Here is a 21,070-nt window from a genome sequence, read left to right as displayed (position 1 = left end):
TGTTCATCAGTTGCATTTTGATAGTGTCCAGTTCTCATCTGCTTGGAGCACCCAGAACCCGGCTATGATATTTATATGAAAAAAAGGCCTTGAGAGCTTTAGGAAAGGGATTCCAGAGCTTAGGTCCCAAGCAAGAGAAGGTTTAGCTTCCACTATGGAACCATGGAAATTGGGGAATGCTCACAAGGTAGGATTACTGAGGATTAAGTGCTGCAAACCTGAGCGTAAATGTGTGACAGCCCAGCTCTTTACTGCTGGCAGCATGTGCTGGAGACACTGGATACTGGCAATGCATGTTATTAGCTGACCTTTTAGTCTGCTTCACATTCCCAGCTAAGGTCTTGCGCATTTGACACTTGTCGGGATATTTATTCCCTGCCGAGAAAATTTGACACCACACGGCAAGGAGATATTGGACGAGATAGCCAAATCCTTGGTCACAGCAAGAGGAGGGAGGGAGGCTTCGGGAGCATGAATAGGCCAGTGCTGCCTAAGCACCTTCCAACTGTGACTCCATCTTAAAGCTTGACACTTAGCATGAGCCCAGAGTGAGGCAGGAGGGATGGGAAAAGTGTTGCAAGACCACTGGGTCGTTTATGCACCAAAGACTGTGATGGAACAGGAGCTCAGACTCAAGTCTTTCGCAAACCAAAAGGGCACTTCAGGCCGGAACCCACACTGCCCAGCTACCTCTGTAGCCTCGGGGTCTCGTGATCCCAGTCGCTCTGCCTTGTGGCCCCTGGCTTGTTTACATCTGATGGCGCGGCCAGAAAGGAAGTATGGTTTAGAAGGGGTGGACGCTAGGAAGTTGTTTCCGTTAGGCGAGGAGACTAGGACCCGTGGGCACAGCCTTAAAATTAGAGGGGGTAAATTTAAAACGGAAATGAGACGACATTTCTTCAGCCAGAGAGTGGTGGGCTTGTGGAATTCATTGCCGCAGAATGCAGTGGAGGCCGGGACGTTGGATGCCTTCAAGGCAGAGATCGACAAATTCTTGATCTCAGAAGGAATCAAGGGCTACAGGGAGAGTGCAGCGAAGTGGTGTTGAAATGCCCATCAGCCATGATTTAAATGGCGGAGTGGACTTGATGGGCCGAATGGCCTTACTTCCACTCCTATGTCTTATGGTCTTTTGATTGCAATCTGAAATGCAGAAAAACTGGAGGATCATGGATATCTCTGAAAGAGGTACAAGTTTGGCCTCTTGAGCCTGCATTCCCATTCAATTCCACTCTCCTGTCAGTCCACCTCATGATCCTTGACCCATTCTGACTGGCAGAAATGTATCTAACTCAGCTGTAAATAAATTCAATGACCTCACCTCTACTTTTTCTGGAGAACCGTGTACCCAGACTGTGGGAGAGACTTTCTCCACATCATTGTTTATAAAGAGAGGCACCTGACTTTTATCTTGTGGTCCTAATTTTAATGCACCCCTAATTTTAATGTGTCACTAATTGTGATGTGCTCCTGAAAAGGAAACACCCTGCAGGTGTCCAACTGTTCAAGTCCCCTCAGAATCTTATGTCATTTAGGGTGGCTCAGTGGTTTGCACTGCAGCCTCACAGCACCAGGGACCCAGGTTCGATTCCAGCCTCGGGTGACTGTCTGTGTGGAGTTTGCACATTCTCCCCGTGTCTGCGTGGGTTTCCTCCCACAATCCAAAGATGTGCAGGGTAGATGGTTTGGCCATGCAAAATAGCCCATAGTGTTCAGGAAAGTGTGGGTTATAGGGGGATGGGTCTGGGTTAGATGCTCTGAGATCCAGTGTGGACTTGTTGGGCCAAAGGGCCTGTTTCCACACTTGAAGGAATCAATATCTTTCTTAACTCCAGTGGGTGCAGAGCCAAGCTGTTTAAATATTCCTTATAATGCTGGCATTTTGTCCGTGGAATGTGACCCAGGAATTCTCTGAACCACTTCTAAAGTATTTTTCAAGCAAAGACACCACAACTATGTGCAAAGTTCAATCAGAGCTAATATAAGGCCTGCAAGTACAGGGGTGGTGGAGGAGTCGAACTTGGTGTTGAATTAGGGTGTGTGCAGTAGTACTACGAGCTGAAGCTTCTGACACACGCTTTTAATATTACCCAGCTGCAAACTTAGATTCAGGAAATGTTGTCCGTCGCTACTCTGACCTTCTGATATCAACTCACGAGGTCCCCTTCCTCAAATGTACTCGCTGACAGTCTCAGATTTGGCAGCTCTCCAATTTCAGACTGTTTGGAAAATTGTTGCTGCATCACGGTAGCACTGCATCACTGCATCAGCTCCGCTGTAACTGTGCTCTCTCCCTACCAGCTGGAATTTGGAGCAATTCAACACACTTTAGAAAGGATTATATTCACCTTGAAGGGTAGATTTATAAGAATGATCCTGGACTTCAGAGGTTATGTTTTCTGGAGAGATTATACAAATTAGGGATAATGGGAACTGCAGATGCTGGAGAATTCCAAGATGATAAAATGTGAGGCTGGATGAACACAGCAGGCCAAGCAGCATCTCAGGAGCACATAAGCTGACGTTTCGGGTCTGGACCCTTCATCAGAGAGCTCTCTGATGAAGGGTCTAGGCCCGAAACATCAGCTTTTGTGCTCCTGAGATGTTGCTTGGCCTGCTGTGTTCATCCAGCCTCACATTTTATCATTATAGAAATTAGGCCTGTTTTATCTCGAGTTTAAAACATTGAGGGATGATCTGATCAAAGTCTTCGAGGTATAAACAGGAAAAGACAGAGTCGATGAAGATTGACTATTTTCTTTTGTTGGGGATTCGAGAACTTGGAGCTGAGTCCGAAATGGAGGCCAGCTCAGTTGGGGCACAGGTTCTATGAAAAGAATTATAATTTGACTACGTTTAAAGATACTTCTCACACTTATTCTGGACTTTTGAGTAATCTGAGTACTTCTTAAAACTTTGAATTCCTGCACTAGACTTTGTTTTTACTCTTTCAATTCAGTAACAAACACCTGAAGTATCTGTCCCTAGGTACCTAAGATAGCACCAAACAGGTGACATTACAAACTTTTCACTGCACTCATTCAAGTGCATGTAATAATCAAGGCAATTCCATCCTATTCTATTCCATATTCATGTCAAAGTGTTTGCCACAGTCGTATAAAGCAATAGTGAAGTCACATTTGCAGCACCGAGTACATTTTGGTCACCTTATTTAAGAAGGGATATAAAAGCAGTCGAGGCAGTTTGGAGAATGTTCACTGTCTGATACTTGGAATAGAGAAATCATCTCATGAGGGAATGTTGGACAAGCTGGGATTTTTCCATTGGAGCTTTGACGAACGAAGAACAGTACAGCACAGGAAGATATCCTTCGGCCCACTAAGCCTGTATCAACACATGACACCTTACTAAACTGAAACCTCCTTGCTTCTACATGGTCCATTTATCTCTATTCCTTGTCTATACATGTATCTGTCAAGATGCTTCCAGTGCGAGGAGATCTTATTGTATGATGTAAGATCTTAGTGGGGCTTTACAGGGTGGATGTAGAAAAGATACTTCCCTTTACGGGAGAGACTAGAACACGGTTTAAAATCAGACTGTCCCATTTAAGATTGCAATGAGGATGATCCTTTTCACTGAGAGGGCTGTGAGTTTTTGGAACCCTTCCCCGGAGCATGAGGGATATTGAATCAGGAGTCAGCATGTACTTATAAAGGAGAAATTATGTTTAAATGAATAGTTGGAGTGTTGACGTGGTATATATGGATTTTCAGAAGGCAACAGACATGTGAGACAAGTTGTAGGTCATGGTATGAAAGCAACAGGGCAATGCAGATACAAAATTGGCTGAGTGATGGAAAACAAAACTGAGTGGCCAATGGATATTTTCAGACTGGAAGGAGGCTTCTCGTGAAGTTCTCTGTACTGGGACTCTTGCTTTATCTGATTTATTTGCAGGGGACAATTTTCAAGTCTACCGATGAGACAGAACTTGGAAGAATTATAAACTGTGACAAGGACAGTGTGGAATTCCAAAAGGACATTGACTAGTTGGTGGAGTGGTAGCAGGTGAGGCTCATTGTAGAGAAGTGTGAGGTGATTCACTTTGGTCAGAGAAAATTGAAACAAAATAAAAGGGGGTAAAATTCTAAAGGGGGTGCAGTGGCAGAGGGACCAGGCTGCAAATGTGCAGAAATCATTGACAATAGCAGAAGAGGTGGCGACAGCAATGAATAAAGCATACAGTGATGATGTGGAGGTGTCAGAGTTGGACTGGGGCAGACAAAGTCAGAAGTTACACACAACACCAGGTTACAGTCCAACAGGTTTAATTGAAATCACAAGCTTTCTGAGCCTCGGCCCTTCTTCAGGTGTTAGTGTTCTTGGCTTTACTAATTCGGGCAGAGAGAACATGAGTTTGGAGGTGATGTGGAATGCGTATGAAACACCTTATAGACCTCAGCTAGAGTAATCTGTATAGTTCTGGGTGCCAATATGCAGGAAAGATGTGAATGCATTGGAGAGAGTGCAGAAGTAATTTACTAGTACATTTCCAGGCGTGAAAAAAATTCAGCTATGAGGATAGGTTGAAGAACTGTTCAGACTGTTCTTCCCAGAGAGAGAATCTCTGATTGAGGCTTTCAAAAGCCTGAGCAGACAGATTAGATAGGGCAAAGCTGTTCCTGCTTATAACACAATAACAGGGTGTAGACTTAAAGTGATGTGCAAACAAAGCAAGTGTTAACTGAGGAAAAAAATTCATACAGAGTTGCCAGGGCATGGAATGCACTGACAGGAATGGTGGGATAGAGCAAGTTCAATCTGGGCATTCAAAAGCGCACTGGATGGTTATTTGAATGGTGATGGTGTTTAGGGATATACGGAAAAGGCAGGAAGATAGGCACTGGGTAATAGCTGCAAGCATGCTGGGCTGAAAATGGGCTCTTTCTGCACCATAATAATTCTGAGATTCTGTGAATGTAGTTAGGGTCAAGTTAGACGGACCCTTGACTAACAAGGGGACTGGAGGGCAGCATGATGATGTTGAGGCTGCAATCCAGTCAGCTACAACCTGTTTGAGTGATGAAGTAGGTTCATGGGGCCAAACACTTGCTCCAAACCGATATGTTCGTATGAATTTTCCCAAATGTTAAAAATTTACGAGCAAGCTTAAGCCGTGTATTTATCTATTCTCTAGTTAACTCTGGTGAGCTAACCCTCTGGTTCATCAGTGTTCTAGTCCCACGTGAAACATGGAACCATGGGTCATCTCTCCCAAGACCTACACCCCACCCCCCCAACTCGAAATAACACTTGCCTTTTCAAACATAGATACATAAATAAAATTGCAACTAAAGTTTGGAGTTTGGTTCAAAAACAGAAGTTGCTGGAAAATTCCAGCAGGTCTGGCAGCATCTATGAACAAAAGAATCAGAGTTAACGTTTCAGGTCCAGTGATACTTCCTCAGGACGTTCACTGGACACAAAATGGTTTTTTTTTCTTCACAGATGCTGCCAGACCTGCTGAGCTTTTCCAGCAACTTCTGATTTTGTTCCTGATTTACAGCACCCTCAGTTCTTTTGGTTTTCATTCGGAGTTTGGTTACCTGGTGGGAATTGTCCTGAGGTACAGATGCTGGGAAAAATCCATAAGGATCCACTGTGAGCGAATGTTGCTCTGGACACAGGTCCACAAATGGGTTGCTGGAAGAAATTAGGGGCTGATATTGGCAGACAGGCATCCCCTGAGCTTGCTGCTTCTGTGGTAAGGTGTGATGTGTAGACAATGTGGCCAGGAAACTACGGTAATGGCCATCGTTGCCAGTTCCTTCATTCATCGTTAACTCCATACAAGGTGTCTCAGTTACATGGGAATCCGTGCTCGGAGTGATCCCGCTCGGACACATGGGGAGCAGCTGCTGATAGGAAGTCATGCTCTGATCATAACCAAGAAGGTGATCCAAATTGTCCACAATTGGCTGATCAACTGCCAAATGGCAACTGTAATCCAACAGCTGGGTGTTTGCCGGGCTACGAGAGAGCATACTGTTGACCAGAGGCAATGGCTGGTGAGTCTTTGGTTTGAACTGGCGGTGCGTGTGCAGATGCACCTTAAGCTGCTGATGGGTGGGTTCTTCCTGCATCTCTTGAGGCTGCTGCCCATCGCTGGATTGGAAACACTGAGCCAAGGCCCGGTCACTCTGGTAGGCCTGCGGCAACAGGCCTGACTGCTGCGATGTCTGTCGGTCAGAATGGAGGGAGTGTTGGGAACGCAGGCAGGGATACTGAGCCTCATTGCCTAGGGCTTTGCAGGGATACGTCAAAGGGTCTGAGAGGGCAGTCTGAGAAAAACTGGGAGTCGGAAAGTGTGGCTGCGCTCCAGGGCACTCCTGGCCACTCTTCGTCACGATCGAGTCGTGGACGTAGGACAAAATTTCCCTGTTTGTCCAAACGTCGTTCAACGTGGGGACGCATCCCGGGTCCGTGTCCACTGTCACCGTCCTCTCGTCGAACAGGAGGAGCTGCAGGTCGTCCGCTCCGAATCCCAGGTTTTCCAGAGCACTGAATAAGTCACTGTTCAGACAACCGTCCTCTGCAGCCGGGTCGAGGGAGTCCAACGTGGCTAGCAGGGGGTCGAGGTGCCCGGTGTCAACCCCTTGCTGGCTCACCTCACCGGGGTCACTCGCACGCCACTGCCAGTTACCTCCAACTGTGCTAGCGGGCTGGCTGCCCTGGGGATACCTGGGATCCGACGCTGGGTGGCAGACATACGCAGATTCATCCTGATGCATCATGGCGCCCAGCAGGGAGCTGGGGTCCACGTTTCTCTGACCCTTCCTGGCTTTGCTGGCCGAGCTCCTCCTGCCCCTGCCTCCTCTCCCTCCGTCCCACCAGGGGTCAGCCACTCCCGGGACGGAGCAGGCTGCTTGGTAGAGCAGCGCCTCTCCCGTGGTGAAGGTGAACGGCTGGTGCAGCGAGCGTTTACGAAGCTCCTGCCCTCCCTCTTCATCCCTGTGGGACGAGACCGTGGAACAAGATCAGTCACTGTGCCACCGTGGGCGCACCTAAAATACCACGTGGGTCCCCCGGGGTGGTAGGCGGGGGCAGTGAGGAACCTGTTTCATATTTCCCTGTTACGCCTGTGCAATTCTCTTTCGGGGATGGGGGATTGGGATAAGGTGGAGGGAGGGGTCATTGCATATTGTTAAGGCTTAGTTAGAAAGGTTCTTGATTTTGACAGGAGGCGGCCAAAGGGAGTCAGGGTAGGTGGAGTCAAGGCCACAAATGGATCTTTTCGAACGGTCGGGCAGGCTTGAGGGGCACATTGGCCTAATCCTGCTCCTAATGTACGTGTTCTGACATACTTGGAACATGCAAAGTCGAGAGCTTCAGCTGGAAAACCATAGGCCGTGACAACCTGGATTTACTGAGAGTCACTTCAGTGCCCCTGACAGAGTTGGGTGTTGGCGGGGGGGAGGTGCGGGTGTGAGATCATCAGCTCAGATTGTCCATCCAATTCTACTCGTTCCCCCTTCAGGAAAGCTCGTCTGCAGGAATATCTCAAAATCCATGTTCCCGTCAGAAAACATGATGGCTTGCAAAGATACTGAGCATGCCCTCAATGGATATTTGAGCATCAGTTCAGCCCTTGCAGAACGTAAGCACTGGGGACTAAAAGTAAGATTCTTCAGGACATCCACTGAGTATTCCCAAGGCAAAGAAGTAAGGGGTGATGGGGATGTGACACGCCAGAAGCAGGGTGCTTCTCTGCTTCAGGGCAGAGTTCGGCCTCTCCCTCTGTGCCTGCCTGACCCTTTCCCACACTTTCTGGGAATTCCTAGTGGTTTTCGAGCAGGATTTCCATCCTCATGGGAGAGCCTACCATTGCAAAAGAGGAAATTGAGACCGAACCAGTAGAGGCAGAGTGGGGCAGAAGCATTCCAACGTTCAGACAGATGGTAGCCACCCAGGGTTGCAGCCTGCATTTTACAAACCCACCTTTGGTGCGGGAACAGGGTAGATAAATCCACTGGGGAATCTGGACCATGCACCTTCAAATTTCCCCACTCGGGCATATGGCATAGCGACAAGCAATGACAGCAAGACTGGGAGGGCAGGAGGTGGGGGTTTCCATTTTCTGTACACAGTGTTCCGGTGGGGCCATATTCATGTCTGCACTGGAGTGTCAGCTTCCCGTACTGCACAACCCCAGCCCACATCCTCTAGCCAGCTAACGTGGCCGATTAGAATGAAACTAAGGGCTCTCGTGTAGTCACACCTAGAAGTGTAATTATTTCACATCTTTCGGAAGCCAAAACTCATGACCTCCCTCACATTCCAACGGGAACGTGGAGGCAATTCCCTCCCTCAGTCTGCAGACAAAATAAGAACAGGAATCTGCCATCGGGAACGGGTCCCAATAAAAGCTGATGGAAGGCTTTATAAGCCAGACCCTCCCAGTCTCCACAACACTGGATGCTTTCACAGCTTTAATTAACCTCTTAGACTTTTGTCTTTCTACCCACAATGGATTTGAACACGGGAAAAGGTCTTGCCGCTTGACATTAAAAGTAGGAATGATCATGTTATTTAAAAACAATGCAGTGCTGGCAACAAATAGAGCATCAAAGGAAGGACAACGGGGCAGATTGCACAACCTAACAGTCAGCTCACTCACACTAGGGGCCTCTGAGTCGCGATGATATAATCCGGTCTGCCATTTTTGTACACCAGCCTCGCATTTGCCTGAACCCAGGCCCATCGGTTGTCTTTGGTAAGCAGTCGGAAGACGGTCAGGCCACTCTCTCCGGTTTTAATCACTGCAACCGAAACAAAAGGCAGTGTGAACTCAGCCATTCAGGCCAAATGACCCTCAATGGGCAGGATACAGCGATAGTTCTCTCCTCACCATTCATGCTGTATGGTCACGATACAATTCTTCCTACACTCAGATTCCTGGTCAAAGAACCCATCGCCCAGATGCTAATGACTCGAAGCTTGGAGATTCAGAGGAGTCAGGGAAGGGTGACTAAAACTGGCTGAATTCAGAAACACGCCCAATCATAATTTGAGAGTTCTGTTAAAAATATATCAACAATGGATTGGACTGAAATGACGACTCCAGTCTTACAATTCTTTAGCAATTTCTTCTGTCTGGAAAATCATCCTTGAATACCAAATTCTGAACGACTAAAATCTAAAAATTCTAAACCTCCTCCTATCCTTCTGAACAGAAGGTAGGAACCAAAACAAAATGCAACAAAATCAAGAATGATCAGGAAGGTTTGATTAGATTGGAACAAAGAACAAAACCTTTGATGAAAATAGAAAGGGAAATAAGGGATAGCATAACAGAAGAAAAGTGAGTCTAAAAAAATGAGGATGTCTTTTGATGGTAATTATGTTTGCAAACTCATTCCAATGCATTACAGGCACAGATCTGAAACCTTGAGCTGAAATCTAGCAAACTTCGGCAATGTGTTAATTTTGAGGAGTTTCATGGAGGATTTTGCTCTGTGCGCCAGAGGGGGCTTTCCTGTGCAGGTTTCTGGGGCTCACATGTATGCACCCTGCTTCCATGATGCTGCATTAGGGAACTGAGAAAGAACTTCTCAAGGCCCAAAGATGTTATGGGTGAAACTTCATTACAAATCGACATACATATTCATAACTGCATGCAGCTTCACAGCATCATCTGTCTGACCGACTGTCAGTCTAGCCTGTCCTTAGCACCATACCATGCTTCAGACCTGTCTAAGGGAGGGCCACACTTTCCCTAATGCCCAGCACAGCACTTCATCTTCACATTGTTCAGTGTGGAAACCTCTCAAACGATTGGAAGCATTATATTTTGTTGAAAAATAGAAAATGCAAAGAAGGAAAACAAATGGAAAAAATGCATTCGCTTCTGACAACAGACAGGGCCCACTTGCTTTATAAGCTCCAACAAATTTGCAGGCAATGAATAAATACTGCATCCATCTCGAATCTCCAGGAACTGGACATTAGTTAACGGTGTGTTGCATCTGATGCTGCATCGTTCTTTCAGGCTGGAGATAGTGTTCACCTAGTGCAATGCTCTCAACCTCCTCCTCGGACAGCTGGTGAAATGCAGTGTTTTTGTTCAATAGTCTACTAGGGCAATGCTGTTGGTGTAACATTGAGGCAGGACCATCTATCTGTCCACCTGCTTGTCCGATCACTGCTGAAAACTGTGGCAAGTTGCCTGGCTTTCTGCCTGTGCTGAACAGCAAGCCCACGAGTGAAATACCGTGAGACTTTAAGCTCTGGCTGAAAAGGCAAAGCAGGAGAAAGCAGCAGCCTTACAATGCGAGATGTCAATGCATTGCACCACCAATGTCCATAGAGTGGGGGAGGGGAATACACACGCCTACTGCCTACTGAGCATGCCCTGAGATACTGGTTCCCAATGTCCATGATGGAAGTTCAGAGGAGCAAGTGGCAACTTGGAATTTCCAGGTACCTGCTCTGAATTTTATCTTGGGAATTCTCACCATTTCTGGTTTCTCTCCAGTGGGAGGAAGAATGGTAGCCTGTATACTAATAAGGTGAGATGGGGCAGTAATAAGGGTCATAATGGTTATAACCATGCTAATTGGTCACTCACAACAAAACAGAAGTTTCTGGAAAAGCTCAGCCAGTCTGGCAGCATCTTAGAGCAGTCAACAAGGCATATGGCATGCTTTCATTCATCGGACAGGGTATTGAGTACAAGAGTTGGCAGGACATGTTGCAGTTGTATAGGACTTTGGTTCGGCCACATTTGGAGTACTGTGTACAGTTCTGGTCGCCACATTACCAAAAGGATGTGGATCCTTTGGAGAGAGTGCAGAGGAGGTTCACCAGAATTTTGCCTCGTACGGAGGGCGCTAGCTACGAAGAGAGGTTGAGTAGATTAGGATTATTTACATGAGAAAGACGGAGGTTGAGGGGGGACCTGATTGAGGTCTACAAAATCATGAGGGATATAGACAGGGTGGATAGCAAGAAGCTTTTTCCCAGAGTGGGGGACTAATTACGAGAGGTCGTGATTTCAAGGGGAAAAGTTTAAGGGAGATACGGGTGGAAAGTTCTTTATGCAGAGGGTGGTGGGTGCCTGGAACGCATTGCCAGCGGAGGTGGTAGAGGCAGGCACAAAAGCATCATTTAAGATGTTTCTAGACAGATATATGAAATGGGCAGGGAGCAGCGGGATACAGATCCTTGGAAAATAGGTGACAGGTTTAGATAGAGGATCTGGATCAGCGCAGGCTTGAAGGGACGAAGGGCCTGTTCCTGTGCTGTAATTTTCTTTGATAAAAGAGATAACAAGGTGTAGAGCTGGATGAACACAGCCGGCCAAGCAACATCAGAGGAGCAGGAAAGCTGATATTTTGGGCCTAGACCCTTCTTCAGAAAAAGGGTCCTACTATCTCTGTAATTTTCTTTGTTCTTTTTGTTCTTGTTCATCTGTGGAGGATGCACACACTTGGCCAAAAATATGGCACTTTAGGCTCAATGTTTGACTTTTCACTGAATTTCTCAAATTTCTTCTCATAGCCTATATCGTTCAGGGCCAGGAAAGATCTTACCCATTAATTTAAGAAATCAAAAGCTTGATTAAAGGGATAGGTTTTCAGGATCATCTTAAAGGCAAGAGAAAGGTGTAAAAATTGAGAGACTTTGGGAGGGGAGATTCTAGATTTTAAGGCCTGGTCAACTGAAGGCTTGGATACCAAGGTTGGAGCAACTATAATAAGGAAGGTGAGTTTTTTTGCCCTTATCTACAAGCCAGGAGTCCATGCTGTTTCATGTACTAGGCCTGATGACGCGTTCTTGACTCACTGTTTTGCCCGGTGTCATGGTCCACTCTCAGGAGCAGGGGGCAGAGTGGGAAATGGAATCCACACTGTTGGCATTATTTTGAACTCCACACTAGCCAACCACGCAAACTGGCCACGGACCAGATAGGATACGGATCTAAAATAGGTCTCTGCATGGAACTCATTATAGATGTTAGGACTTGGACGTTAGATCAAGATAGTAATATTTGGAAAACATTAGTAATTGCATAATGATCCAACTTTGGATATACAAATAAGGAAAAACTCATTAAGAGACACCCTAGAATGGGTAAAATGTTCCTCATTTTGCAACGTCGGTATATTTCTTACAAGATGGCAGCACAGCAAGATACACTTAGTCACCCATTGAAATGTGAATGCTTCTTAGTCATCAGCTTAACTCAGGAACTTGCTTTGAAGGGAACAATTAAAGGTCAAGATGAGCTAAAATAGTCTGAGAAAGCATATCATGATGCAGGTTATCTTATAAACAATAGAATAAGACTTCTATCATAACACCCCTTTCAATGTATCTATCATGAATTGTACACTCAGTTACTAGCTTGCACTTCGTTTGTGTGGATTAATGCACACAGGCTTGGAATATGGAAGTTTGCAAAATGCCCTCCCCAAATCTGAATGAGTAGTTCAAATATCATAACATCCAAGGATTTGGGGCAAGCGCAGGAAATTAGGATTTGAGCACTTTTAGTGGTGTTTATGTTAGTGTAGACTCGATGGGCTGAAGGGACGCTTCTAGCTGTATGAGTCTATGGATCAAAAATTGATATGACTGGATATTTTCCTCAAGGCTGCAGGCTCAACAGATCTCAGATAAATCAATGGGGCAACTTTGTGGTCCCAAAAAAACTAGGAAGCGATCATGGACAAAATGCCAGACTGTGTCAGAATACCAAACCAAGGAATGTTGGCCCCTGATGAATGTTTGCTGTTCATTAAGATAGTGAGGCAAAACTAACTAACAGTGCATCTCTCCTACCGCAGTTATAGACCAACACTGAGGAGAGCTGTCACATTGTGAGGAACAAATTTACGGCCCTGATTGGAAGCTCACTAAGGACATTGGTAAGGCTTGTGGGTAACTAATGTCCAACTCAGAAAGGTTGATCGATTTGTTATTAACTCTAACTGGGCAATTGCTTGGTTACTTGTATTGAGGATATGATACCGGAAGCAGCAGCATTAAGACCAGGTCTGGTTAAAATTTAGAAAAATGGTTCCAATTAGTCCCACATTCTTAGGTTTCAATCTGACACCAGTAAAGTGTTTCAGGCAGTGCATCAGATTCCTTTCGTCAAATCCTTCTCCGCACAAAGAAACTCAACATGAATATTTCGTAAGGAGGAATCCCAAAGTAAAATGGTGCTGACAAAGGGAAACTGCTTCCAAGTGGAGGCTGCTCATCTCTTTCCCACAGAGCAGGCTAAGGCACAAACTGGAGTTTTCCATCTGCCACAGAAAGAGGAACCTAGCAAAGCCGGAGTTGTCCTTTTGGCTGTAAAAGGCTAGGCAGAAAATTCCAATTACTACTGCAGCCCCTCACAGGCTGGAGCTGGTCTCCTTGAACATGGTTTCCCATCCCCCACTTACCAATCTTCGAAATACGGTACGGTCAACAGAGTTATTTCAGGACGTAGAATAATTCTACCTTGTTGACAAGAGACATGTGCTCATTTGCATTCATCAGGGCTAATTCACAAGGATGGCAAATTCCAGTCAATTGCAGCAATTTACACTACAGGAAAAAATGGTGCTGATTTTTTTTTGCACTAGACATTTGAGTTTCTTAAAACATGAACCAGCACAATGAGTCAGACTCTGGCGATTCAATGGTGTGAGAAACAGGAAACCACATCACAGCATGGCCCGTCCAAAGCATTTCAGTGACACTTTGCTGTGAGCAGGAGCTGTAAGTGCAGCTATGAGAACGATTTGTGGAGTGTCAGCGGCTGCCTTGCTGTTTCAGCTCAGTGCTGACTTTCCGATAGTGTGCAGCTGGCTTTGCACGCTGCCACTGGGTAACGTCACCCTGGGCTTCAGTATTTTCTCATGTTGTGAAAGGCTGGGGACCTTTTCTCCATACAAAAGGAGGTGGTGACTAATACCGAGTCTGAAAACTACGAAGCAATTTGGCAAAGTCCACATGGAGATGTTTCTGCAGGGGGAACTGGGTGGGTGGGATTTAAGACTGGAGGCCCCAAATATGAGATAGTCACTAATAAATCCAAGGAGAAGAACTTTGGGCTGGCATGGTGGCTCAGTGGTTAGCACTGCGGCCTCACAACGTCGGGACCCGGGTTTGAATCTGCCCTTAGGCGACTGTCTGTGTGGAGTTTGCACATTCTTCCTGTGTCTGCGTGGGTGTGCTCCAGTTTCCTCCCATTGTCCAAAGATGTGCAGGTTAGGTGGATTGGCCATGAGGAAATGCAGGGATGGGGCAGGTCTTGGGTGGGTTGCTCTTTGGAGAGTCGTGTGTGGGCTCGATGGGCTGAATGGCCTTCTTCCACACTGTGGAGATTCTATGATTCTACCATGAAAGCCACTATCACATCAGGTGGAGTGGCTGAAGTGAATAGTATCAATGCATTAGATGTTAGATAAATACAAAAGATGAGGAGATTGGAAGGATATTCTGATGTGAAGTGGGAGGCTGGACGTTCGTCTGGGCCACAAACAGTGGTATGGACCGGTGGGGGTGGGCACCTGCCAGTGCGGTGCATTGCCCTCTCCGTGCTGGCATTAGTGAGTGGGGCCAGGCAGCAACAGAAACATCACTCAGGGGATAAAAAAAACACATTTGGACGACCTATGGTAGGGAGAGATTTTCCCTGGTTGCTATGCTTTACACCATCTTAAACAGAGCAGTAAGATACATTTTTTGGCTATTCATATACAAGTTCAAAGCTTAATTATAGTTTCCAGGACTGTGTCCCCGCCCTTACAGTAGTTTCATGGATAACACATGTCGGAACCAGAACAGCTGATAGTCTTTCTGTGAACTATAACTGGGTGATTTCATGGTCTGTTGCTTTGAGAATACTACATCAGGAAAAGTAGGAAAAAAATAGTAAATCAGATCTATTCAAATTACAAAAGAAAAATTCCACTTGGGTCCATATTGATAGAATTCAATCTGATATTCTGGAAAAGCCTGAAATACGGGCTTACGGAAGTTTGTTCCATTTAATACACACTGAGCATCAAGATCCAAGGCAGTTAGAGAAAGAACAAACAATAAGTTATGAAAACAGAAGCTCCTACAGGAATAATGTACGATTAGAAGCTGTAACAGAATTTCTACCTATAATTGAATGTTGTTTCAATCTTAAGATTCTTATCCCTGTTTTCAAGTCCCTCCCTACACACCATTCCTTATATCCATAATCTTCCCCAGCCCCACGTTCCTCCAAGGTACCTAAACTCTAAATATGGCCTTTTGAGCATCCCCCTTCTAATCACTTCATTGTTGGTGGCCATGTCTTCACCAGCATGGGCACCAAGCTTGGGAATTTACTCCTTAAAACTTTTCATTTCCCCCTCTTCTTTAAGGTGGCACGGTGGCTCAATGGTTCTCACTGCCACCTCGCAGTGCCAGGCCACCCGGGTTCGATTCCAGGCTTTGGCGACCGTCTGTGTCAAGTTTGCACATTCACTCCGCATCTGCGTGGGCTTCCTCCAGGAGCTCCAGTTTCCTCCCACAGTCCGAAGATGTGCAGGTTAGGTGGATTGGCCATTCTAAATTGCCCATAGTGTCCAGGGATATGTAGGATAAGTGGATTAACTATAGGAAATATGGGGGTGGGTCTAGGTGGAATGCTCTTCAGAGGGGCAGTGTGGACTCAACGGGCTGAACAGCCTGCTTTCACACTATATGGATTCTATCATTTAAAACAGTCCTTGAAACATACCCCTTCAACCAAGTTTCTGATCATCTCCCCTGATGCCAAGTTATGTGGCTTTTACAGGTGCACCATAGAAGGAATACCATCCAGCTGTATTAAAGTCTCTTATGGCAACTGCTCTGTACAACACAGTAAAAAAACTACAGAAGGTGGTGTGCACTGCCCAGACCATCATGAAAGCCAACATCCCATCCAGGAGTCATTGACATTTCTCATTGCTGCAGGAAAACTGCCAACATCATCAAAGACCCCTTCCACCCTGTTAATGCTCTCCGGCAACCTCTTCTGTCAACTAGAAGATACAGAAGCTTCAACACATACACAAGCAGGTTCAAGAACAGCTTCTCCCCTGCTGCTATGAGACTGATGAACGGACCCGCTAACCTCAAATATATTGATCTAGCCAAGCACATGTCTTTTGCAGTGTAACCTGTAAGCCTCACTCTGTCCAAGTCTTTTTTCACCCTCTGATCCATATGTACTGCTCACAAACAAAGCTTTTCACTGCACTGAGGTACAGGTGATAATAAGTCAAATCATATCAAATTTAATTGAGTTCTGAGGAAGGGTCACCGGACCCGAAACGTTAACTCTGATTTTTTTTCTACACAGATGCTGCTAGACCTCCTGAGCTTTTCCAGCAACTTCTGTTTTTGTTCCTGATTTGAAGCGTCCGCAGTTCCTTTGGTTTTTATTTTGTTCAAATTTAATATTGCTTGATTCCACTACTGTGAAGCACCCTGGGATGTAAAAAGTGCCGTATGAATGCGAGTTGTTGTTATATACATTGTATGACGTACAATTGCCTAGGTTCTTAAAGGGGAATAAGAAATATTTCCAAAACCACAAATGTGAACAGACGTTAAATCCACCCAATACATCACACCCAGCTGTACATTGAAGTGGTTTGGATGAAACTATTAATGGACCTAATTTATTTTCCATGCATTATTTGAAATTGGAGTTTGTTTTAAATCCGCACTGTGCAGCTTCTCCACATCTATCTTCCTCAATTATTTCCCCTTATGTTTATAAAGGATCAGCACCTGAAACGTTAACTCATTGGTTCAGTGCACGTTGACTGCGTGATGGCTCACAATTTTTTCGGTTCCTCTTCCATAAGCCACGCTACTCAGACATCCAATTTTCCTCACTCGGTCTCGCTAGAAAGTGCTAAAGATATGCCAGTGTGTAAATTGGCCTTCTATACCACAAAGACAATGCCTCAAAAAACAGGAGTCAACTTATACGTCGAGTATAAGAGTGAACTGCTGGGCACGGTTATCTGGTGCTTGGAAATTTGAAATGTCATCAGCATCCGACACAGAAAGGAGCTTGCATCATTTGCTTGTCCTTTTCTTCCAAGTTCCAAAGATACTGAGAAGTAAAACCTATGTCTATCTGTTGGGTGAAAAGCTGAGTTGGACTTCGAAGCACGGGTTGTAGCTTGAAAAAGAGGCGAGTTGACTTACACACTCGGTACAGGCAAAATCATGGCGTCTGAAGTCAGAAAATTGAGCCATCTGATCCACTGATGTAACAAAGTGTGAAGCTGGATGAACACAGCAGGCCAAGCAGCATCTCAGGAGCACTAAAGCTGACGTTTCGGGCCTAGGCCCTTCATCAGAAAAGGGGATGGGGAGAGGGTTCTGGAATAAATAGGGAGAGAGGGGGAGGCGGATTGAAGATGGAGAGAAAAGAAGATAGGTGGAGAGGAGAGTATAGGTGGGGAGGTAGGGAGGGAATAGGTCAGTCCAGGGAAGACGGACAGGTCAAGGAGGTGGGATGAGGTTAGTAGGTAAGAGATGGAGGTGCAGCTTGGGGTGGGAGGAAAGGATGGGTGAGAGGAAGAACAGGTTAGGGAAGCAGAGACAGGTTGGACTGATTTTGGGATGCAGTGGGGGGAGGGGACGACCTGGGCTGGTTTTGGGATGCGGTGGGGGAAGGGGAGATTTTGAAGCTGGTGAAGTCCACATTGATACCATTGGGCTGCAGGGTTCCCAAGCGGAATATGCGTTGCTGTTCCTGCACCCTTCGGGTGGGATCATTGTGGCACTGCAGGGGGCCCATGATGGACATGTCATCTGAAGAATGGGAGGGGGAGTGGAAATGGTTTGCGACTGGGAGGTGCAGTTGTTTATTGCGAACAGAGCGGAGGTGTTCTGCAAAGCGGTCCCCAAGCCTCCGCTTGGTTTCCCCAATGTAAAGGAGGCCACACCAGGTACAATGGATACAATATACCACACTGGCAGATGTGCAGATGAACATCTGCTTGATATGGAAGGTCATCTTGGGGCCTGGGATGGGGGTGAGGGAGGAGGTGTGGGGGCAAGTGTAGCACTTCCTGCGGTTGCAGGGGAAGGTGCTGTTTGTGGTGGGGTTTGAGGGGAGTGTGGAGCGGACAAGGGAGTCACGGAAAGAGTGGTCTCTCCGGAAGGCAGACAAGGGTGGGGATGGAAAAATAGCTTGGGTGGTGGGGTCGGATTGTGGATGGTGGAAGTGTCGGAGGATGATGCATTGTATCCGGAGGTTGGTGGGGTGGTATGTGAGAACGAGGCGGATCCTCTAGGGGAGGTTGTGGCGGGGGCGGGGTGTGAGGGTTGTGTTGCGGGAAATGCGGGAGACACGGTCCCACTGCATCACAAAACCAGCCCGGCTCGTCCCCTCCCCCCACTGCATCCCAAAACCAGCCCAGCCTGTCTCCGCTTCCCTAACCTGTTCTTCATCTCACCCATCCCTTTCTCCCACCTCAAGCCGCACCTCCATTTCCTACCTACTAACCTCATCCCGCCTCCTTGACCTGTCCGTCTTCCCTGGACTGACCTATCCCCTCCCTACCTCCTCACCTATACTCTCCTCTCCACCTATCTTCTTTTCTCTCCATCTTCGGTCCGCATCCCCCTCTCTCCCTATTTATTCAGAACCCTCACCCCATCCCCCTCTCTGATGAAGGGTCTAGGCCCAAAACATCAGCTTTTGTGCTCCTGAGATGCTGCTTGGCCTGCTGTGTTCATCCAGCCTCACATTTTATTATCTTGGATTTTCCAGCATCTGCAGTTCCCATTATCATTGATCCACTGATGTGTTGTATTCGTTTTGATAAGCAGTGATCGCTCCTGGGTCACCCTCATTCACATTAGCTTACATGGCGTTTCTTTTTTGCCAATAATCCAAGAACTGAATGATCAAAATTCACCTTCAAAGTCATGCCAACAGTGCCCGATTCCAACGTCTCTCCTGAAAGCATTGACTCATACTGGGGTGCAGTGCCTACAGGAAATTCTCTGGTGCCCTCCGTGAGTTACTGTTCATAGCTAACGCTGAAGCAGTGAGCTTCACTTGTATTCAATTGTGTGGGCCCTTGTTTTCATCAGAAAACCACGCATACATACATGTGTAGCAAGGATCATCAATTGGGATCTACAGGAATGGGTAATGAGTTAAAAACAGCCAAATAGCCCAGAAACGTACTGCTGGAGGGCTATCAATGTAGGTGGTACAATTAATTGCCATCAAACAACAGCCAAGAGCAGGATAATAAAGTGTGAAGCTGGATGAACACAGCAGGCCAAGCAGCATCTCAGGAGCACAAAAGCTGACGTCTCGGGCCTAGACCCTTCATCAGAGAGCAGCTGGACGTTCAAACCCTCAACAACAGGGGAAGCAACGGCCAAGTGGTATATTCACTGGACCGCTAATCCAGAAACCCAGATAATGCTCAGGTTCAAATCCTGTCATGGCAGATGGTGGAATTTGAATTCAATAAATATCTGGAAATAAGAATCTAATACTGACTTTGAATCCATTGCTAATAGTTGGGAAAAACCCATCTAGTTCACGAATTCCCTTTAGGGAAAGAAACTGCTGTCCATACCTGGCCTGGCCTATATGTAACTCCAGACCCACAGCAATGTGGTTGACTTTTAACAGCTCTCTGGATAATTAGGGATGGGCAATAAATGCTGCCTGGCCAGCAACGCCCTCATCCCATGAATAAATAAAGAAAAAGAAAGAAACCAATGCAGTTTGGCATAGTATCTACAGAACACTATCATAGCTCAGATCTCGTCATCAGTGTCATTCCCTTCCCAAGTCTTGATCAATTGGACCAAATGGCAGATGGAGTTTAATTTGGATAAATATGCAGTTATTGCATTTTGCTAAAATAAACAAGGGATGGACCGATACAGACAATGGTAGAGCTCTGGGTAGTGTTGAACAGAAAGACTAGAGGTTCAGGGGCATAGTTCTTTGAAATTTGTGTCACGGGTAGACAGGGTGCTTAAGAAGGCATTTAGCACACTTGCCTTCATTGTTCAGACTATTGACCATAGGAGTTGGGACATCATGTTCAGGTTGTACAGGACATTGGTAAGGCCACTTTTGGAGTACTGTATACAGTTCTGGTCACCCTGCTATGGGAAGGGTATTATTAATGTTGACAGGGTTCAAAAGAGATTTACCAGGATGTTGCCAGGAATGGAGAGTTTCGGTTATAAGGAGAGGCTGGATAGACTGGAACTTTTTTCACCAGACTATAGGAGATTGAGGGGTGACCTTAAAGAGGTTTATAAAACTATGTGGGGGCATAGATAAGGTGAATAACGAAGATTGTTTCCCTTGGGTGGGTGAGTTCAAAATTAGGGAGCGTATTTTTAAGGTGAGTGGAGAAAGATTTAAAAGGGACCTGAGGGGCACTTTTTTCACACAGAGAGTGATTCATATGTGGAATGAACTGCCAGAGGAATTGGTAGATAAAGTTACAACATTTAAAAGACATTTGGATAAATAGATGAATAGGAAAGGTTCAGAGAGATAAGTGTCGAATGCAGTAAGTGGGGTTAGTTTAGTTTGGGAAACTTGGTTGGCTTGGACTAGTTGGACTGAAAGGTCTATTTCCGCATTGTATGACTCAATGACTGTAAATCAGCTTTTGTGTACAGCTGTTTTTACTTTGACCTAACCATACATCTTAATTTCAACATCAGGAAAATGTACAAGTCAGTAAGAAGATTAGGTACATGGGAGAAGAATGGGGAATGTGCTGCCTGAGAGCAGTTGAGGTGAATATAATTGATGTGGTTATGGGATGATGTGGGAGGAAGGAATACAAGGATAGATGAGATGGAGTCAGGATTGGAGGGGATGCTTATGTGGAACATAAAGACCAGAATGGATCAGTTGTCCCAAACGGTCCTTAATTTCAGTGTAAGTGCAATAAAACTTCACCCTAACTGTGAATAAATCAGACAGTACATTTATGCCAGATGCATACCATTCCCTCCAACAACCATTTTAAGGACTCTACAAAACTCACTAAGGGGAGATGACGACCATTAT

General features: G+C 46.0%; 1 protein-coding gene across 2 annotated transcripts in view; it reads right to left on the bottom strand.

Moving 5' to 3' along the window:
- Positions 1-21,070, bottom strand: part of LOC125454437 (aryl hydrocarbon receptor-like) — a 128,740-nt gene that overhangs the window by 6,766 nt on the left and 100,904 nt on the right. For both annotated transcript variants that reach the window (XM_048535178.1, XM_048535179.1), the window contains 2 exons: positions 8,642-8,783; positions 5,571-6,975 (listed from right to left, as the gene is read on the bottom strand). In XM_048535178.1, the coding sequence (XP_048391135.1) occupies positions 5,571-6,975; positions 8,642-8,783 (1,547 nt within the window). The remainder of the gene's footprint in view (positions 1-5,570; positions 6,976-8,641; positions 8,784-21,070) is intronic.

Source organism: Stegostoma tigrinum, chromosome 7 (genome assembly GCF_030684315.1).
Source record: "Stegostoma tigrinum isolate sSteTig4 chromosome 7, sSteTig4.hap1, whole genome shotgun sequence".
Classification (NCBI taxonomy): domain Eukaryota; kingdom Metazoa; phylum Chordata; class Chondrichthyes; order Orectolobiformes; family Stegostomatidae; genus Stegostoma; species Stegostoma tigrinum.
Note: the sequence above shows the minus strand (reverse complement) of the source record. Positions and strands in the feature narration are given on the sequence as shown.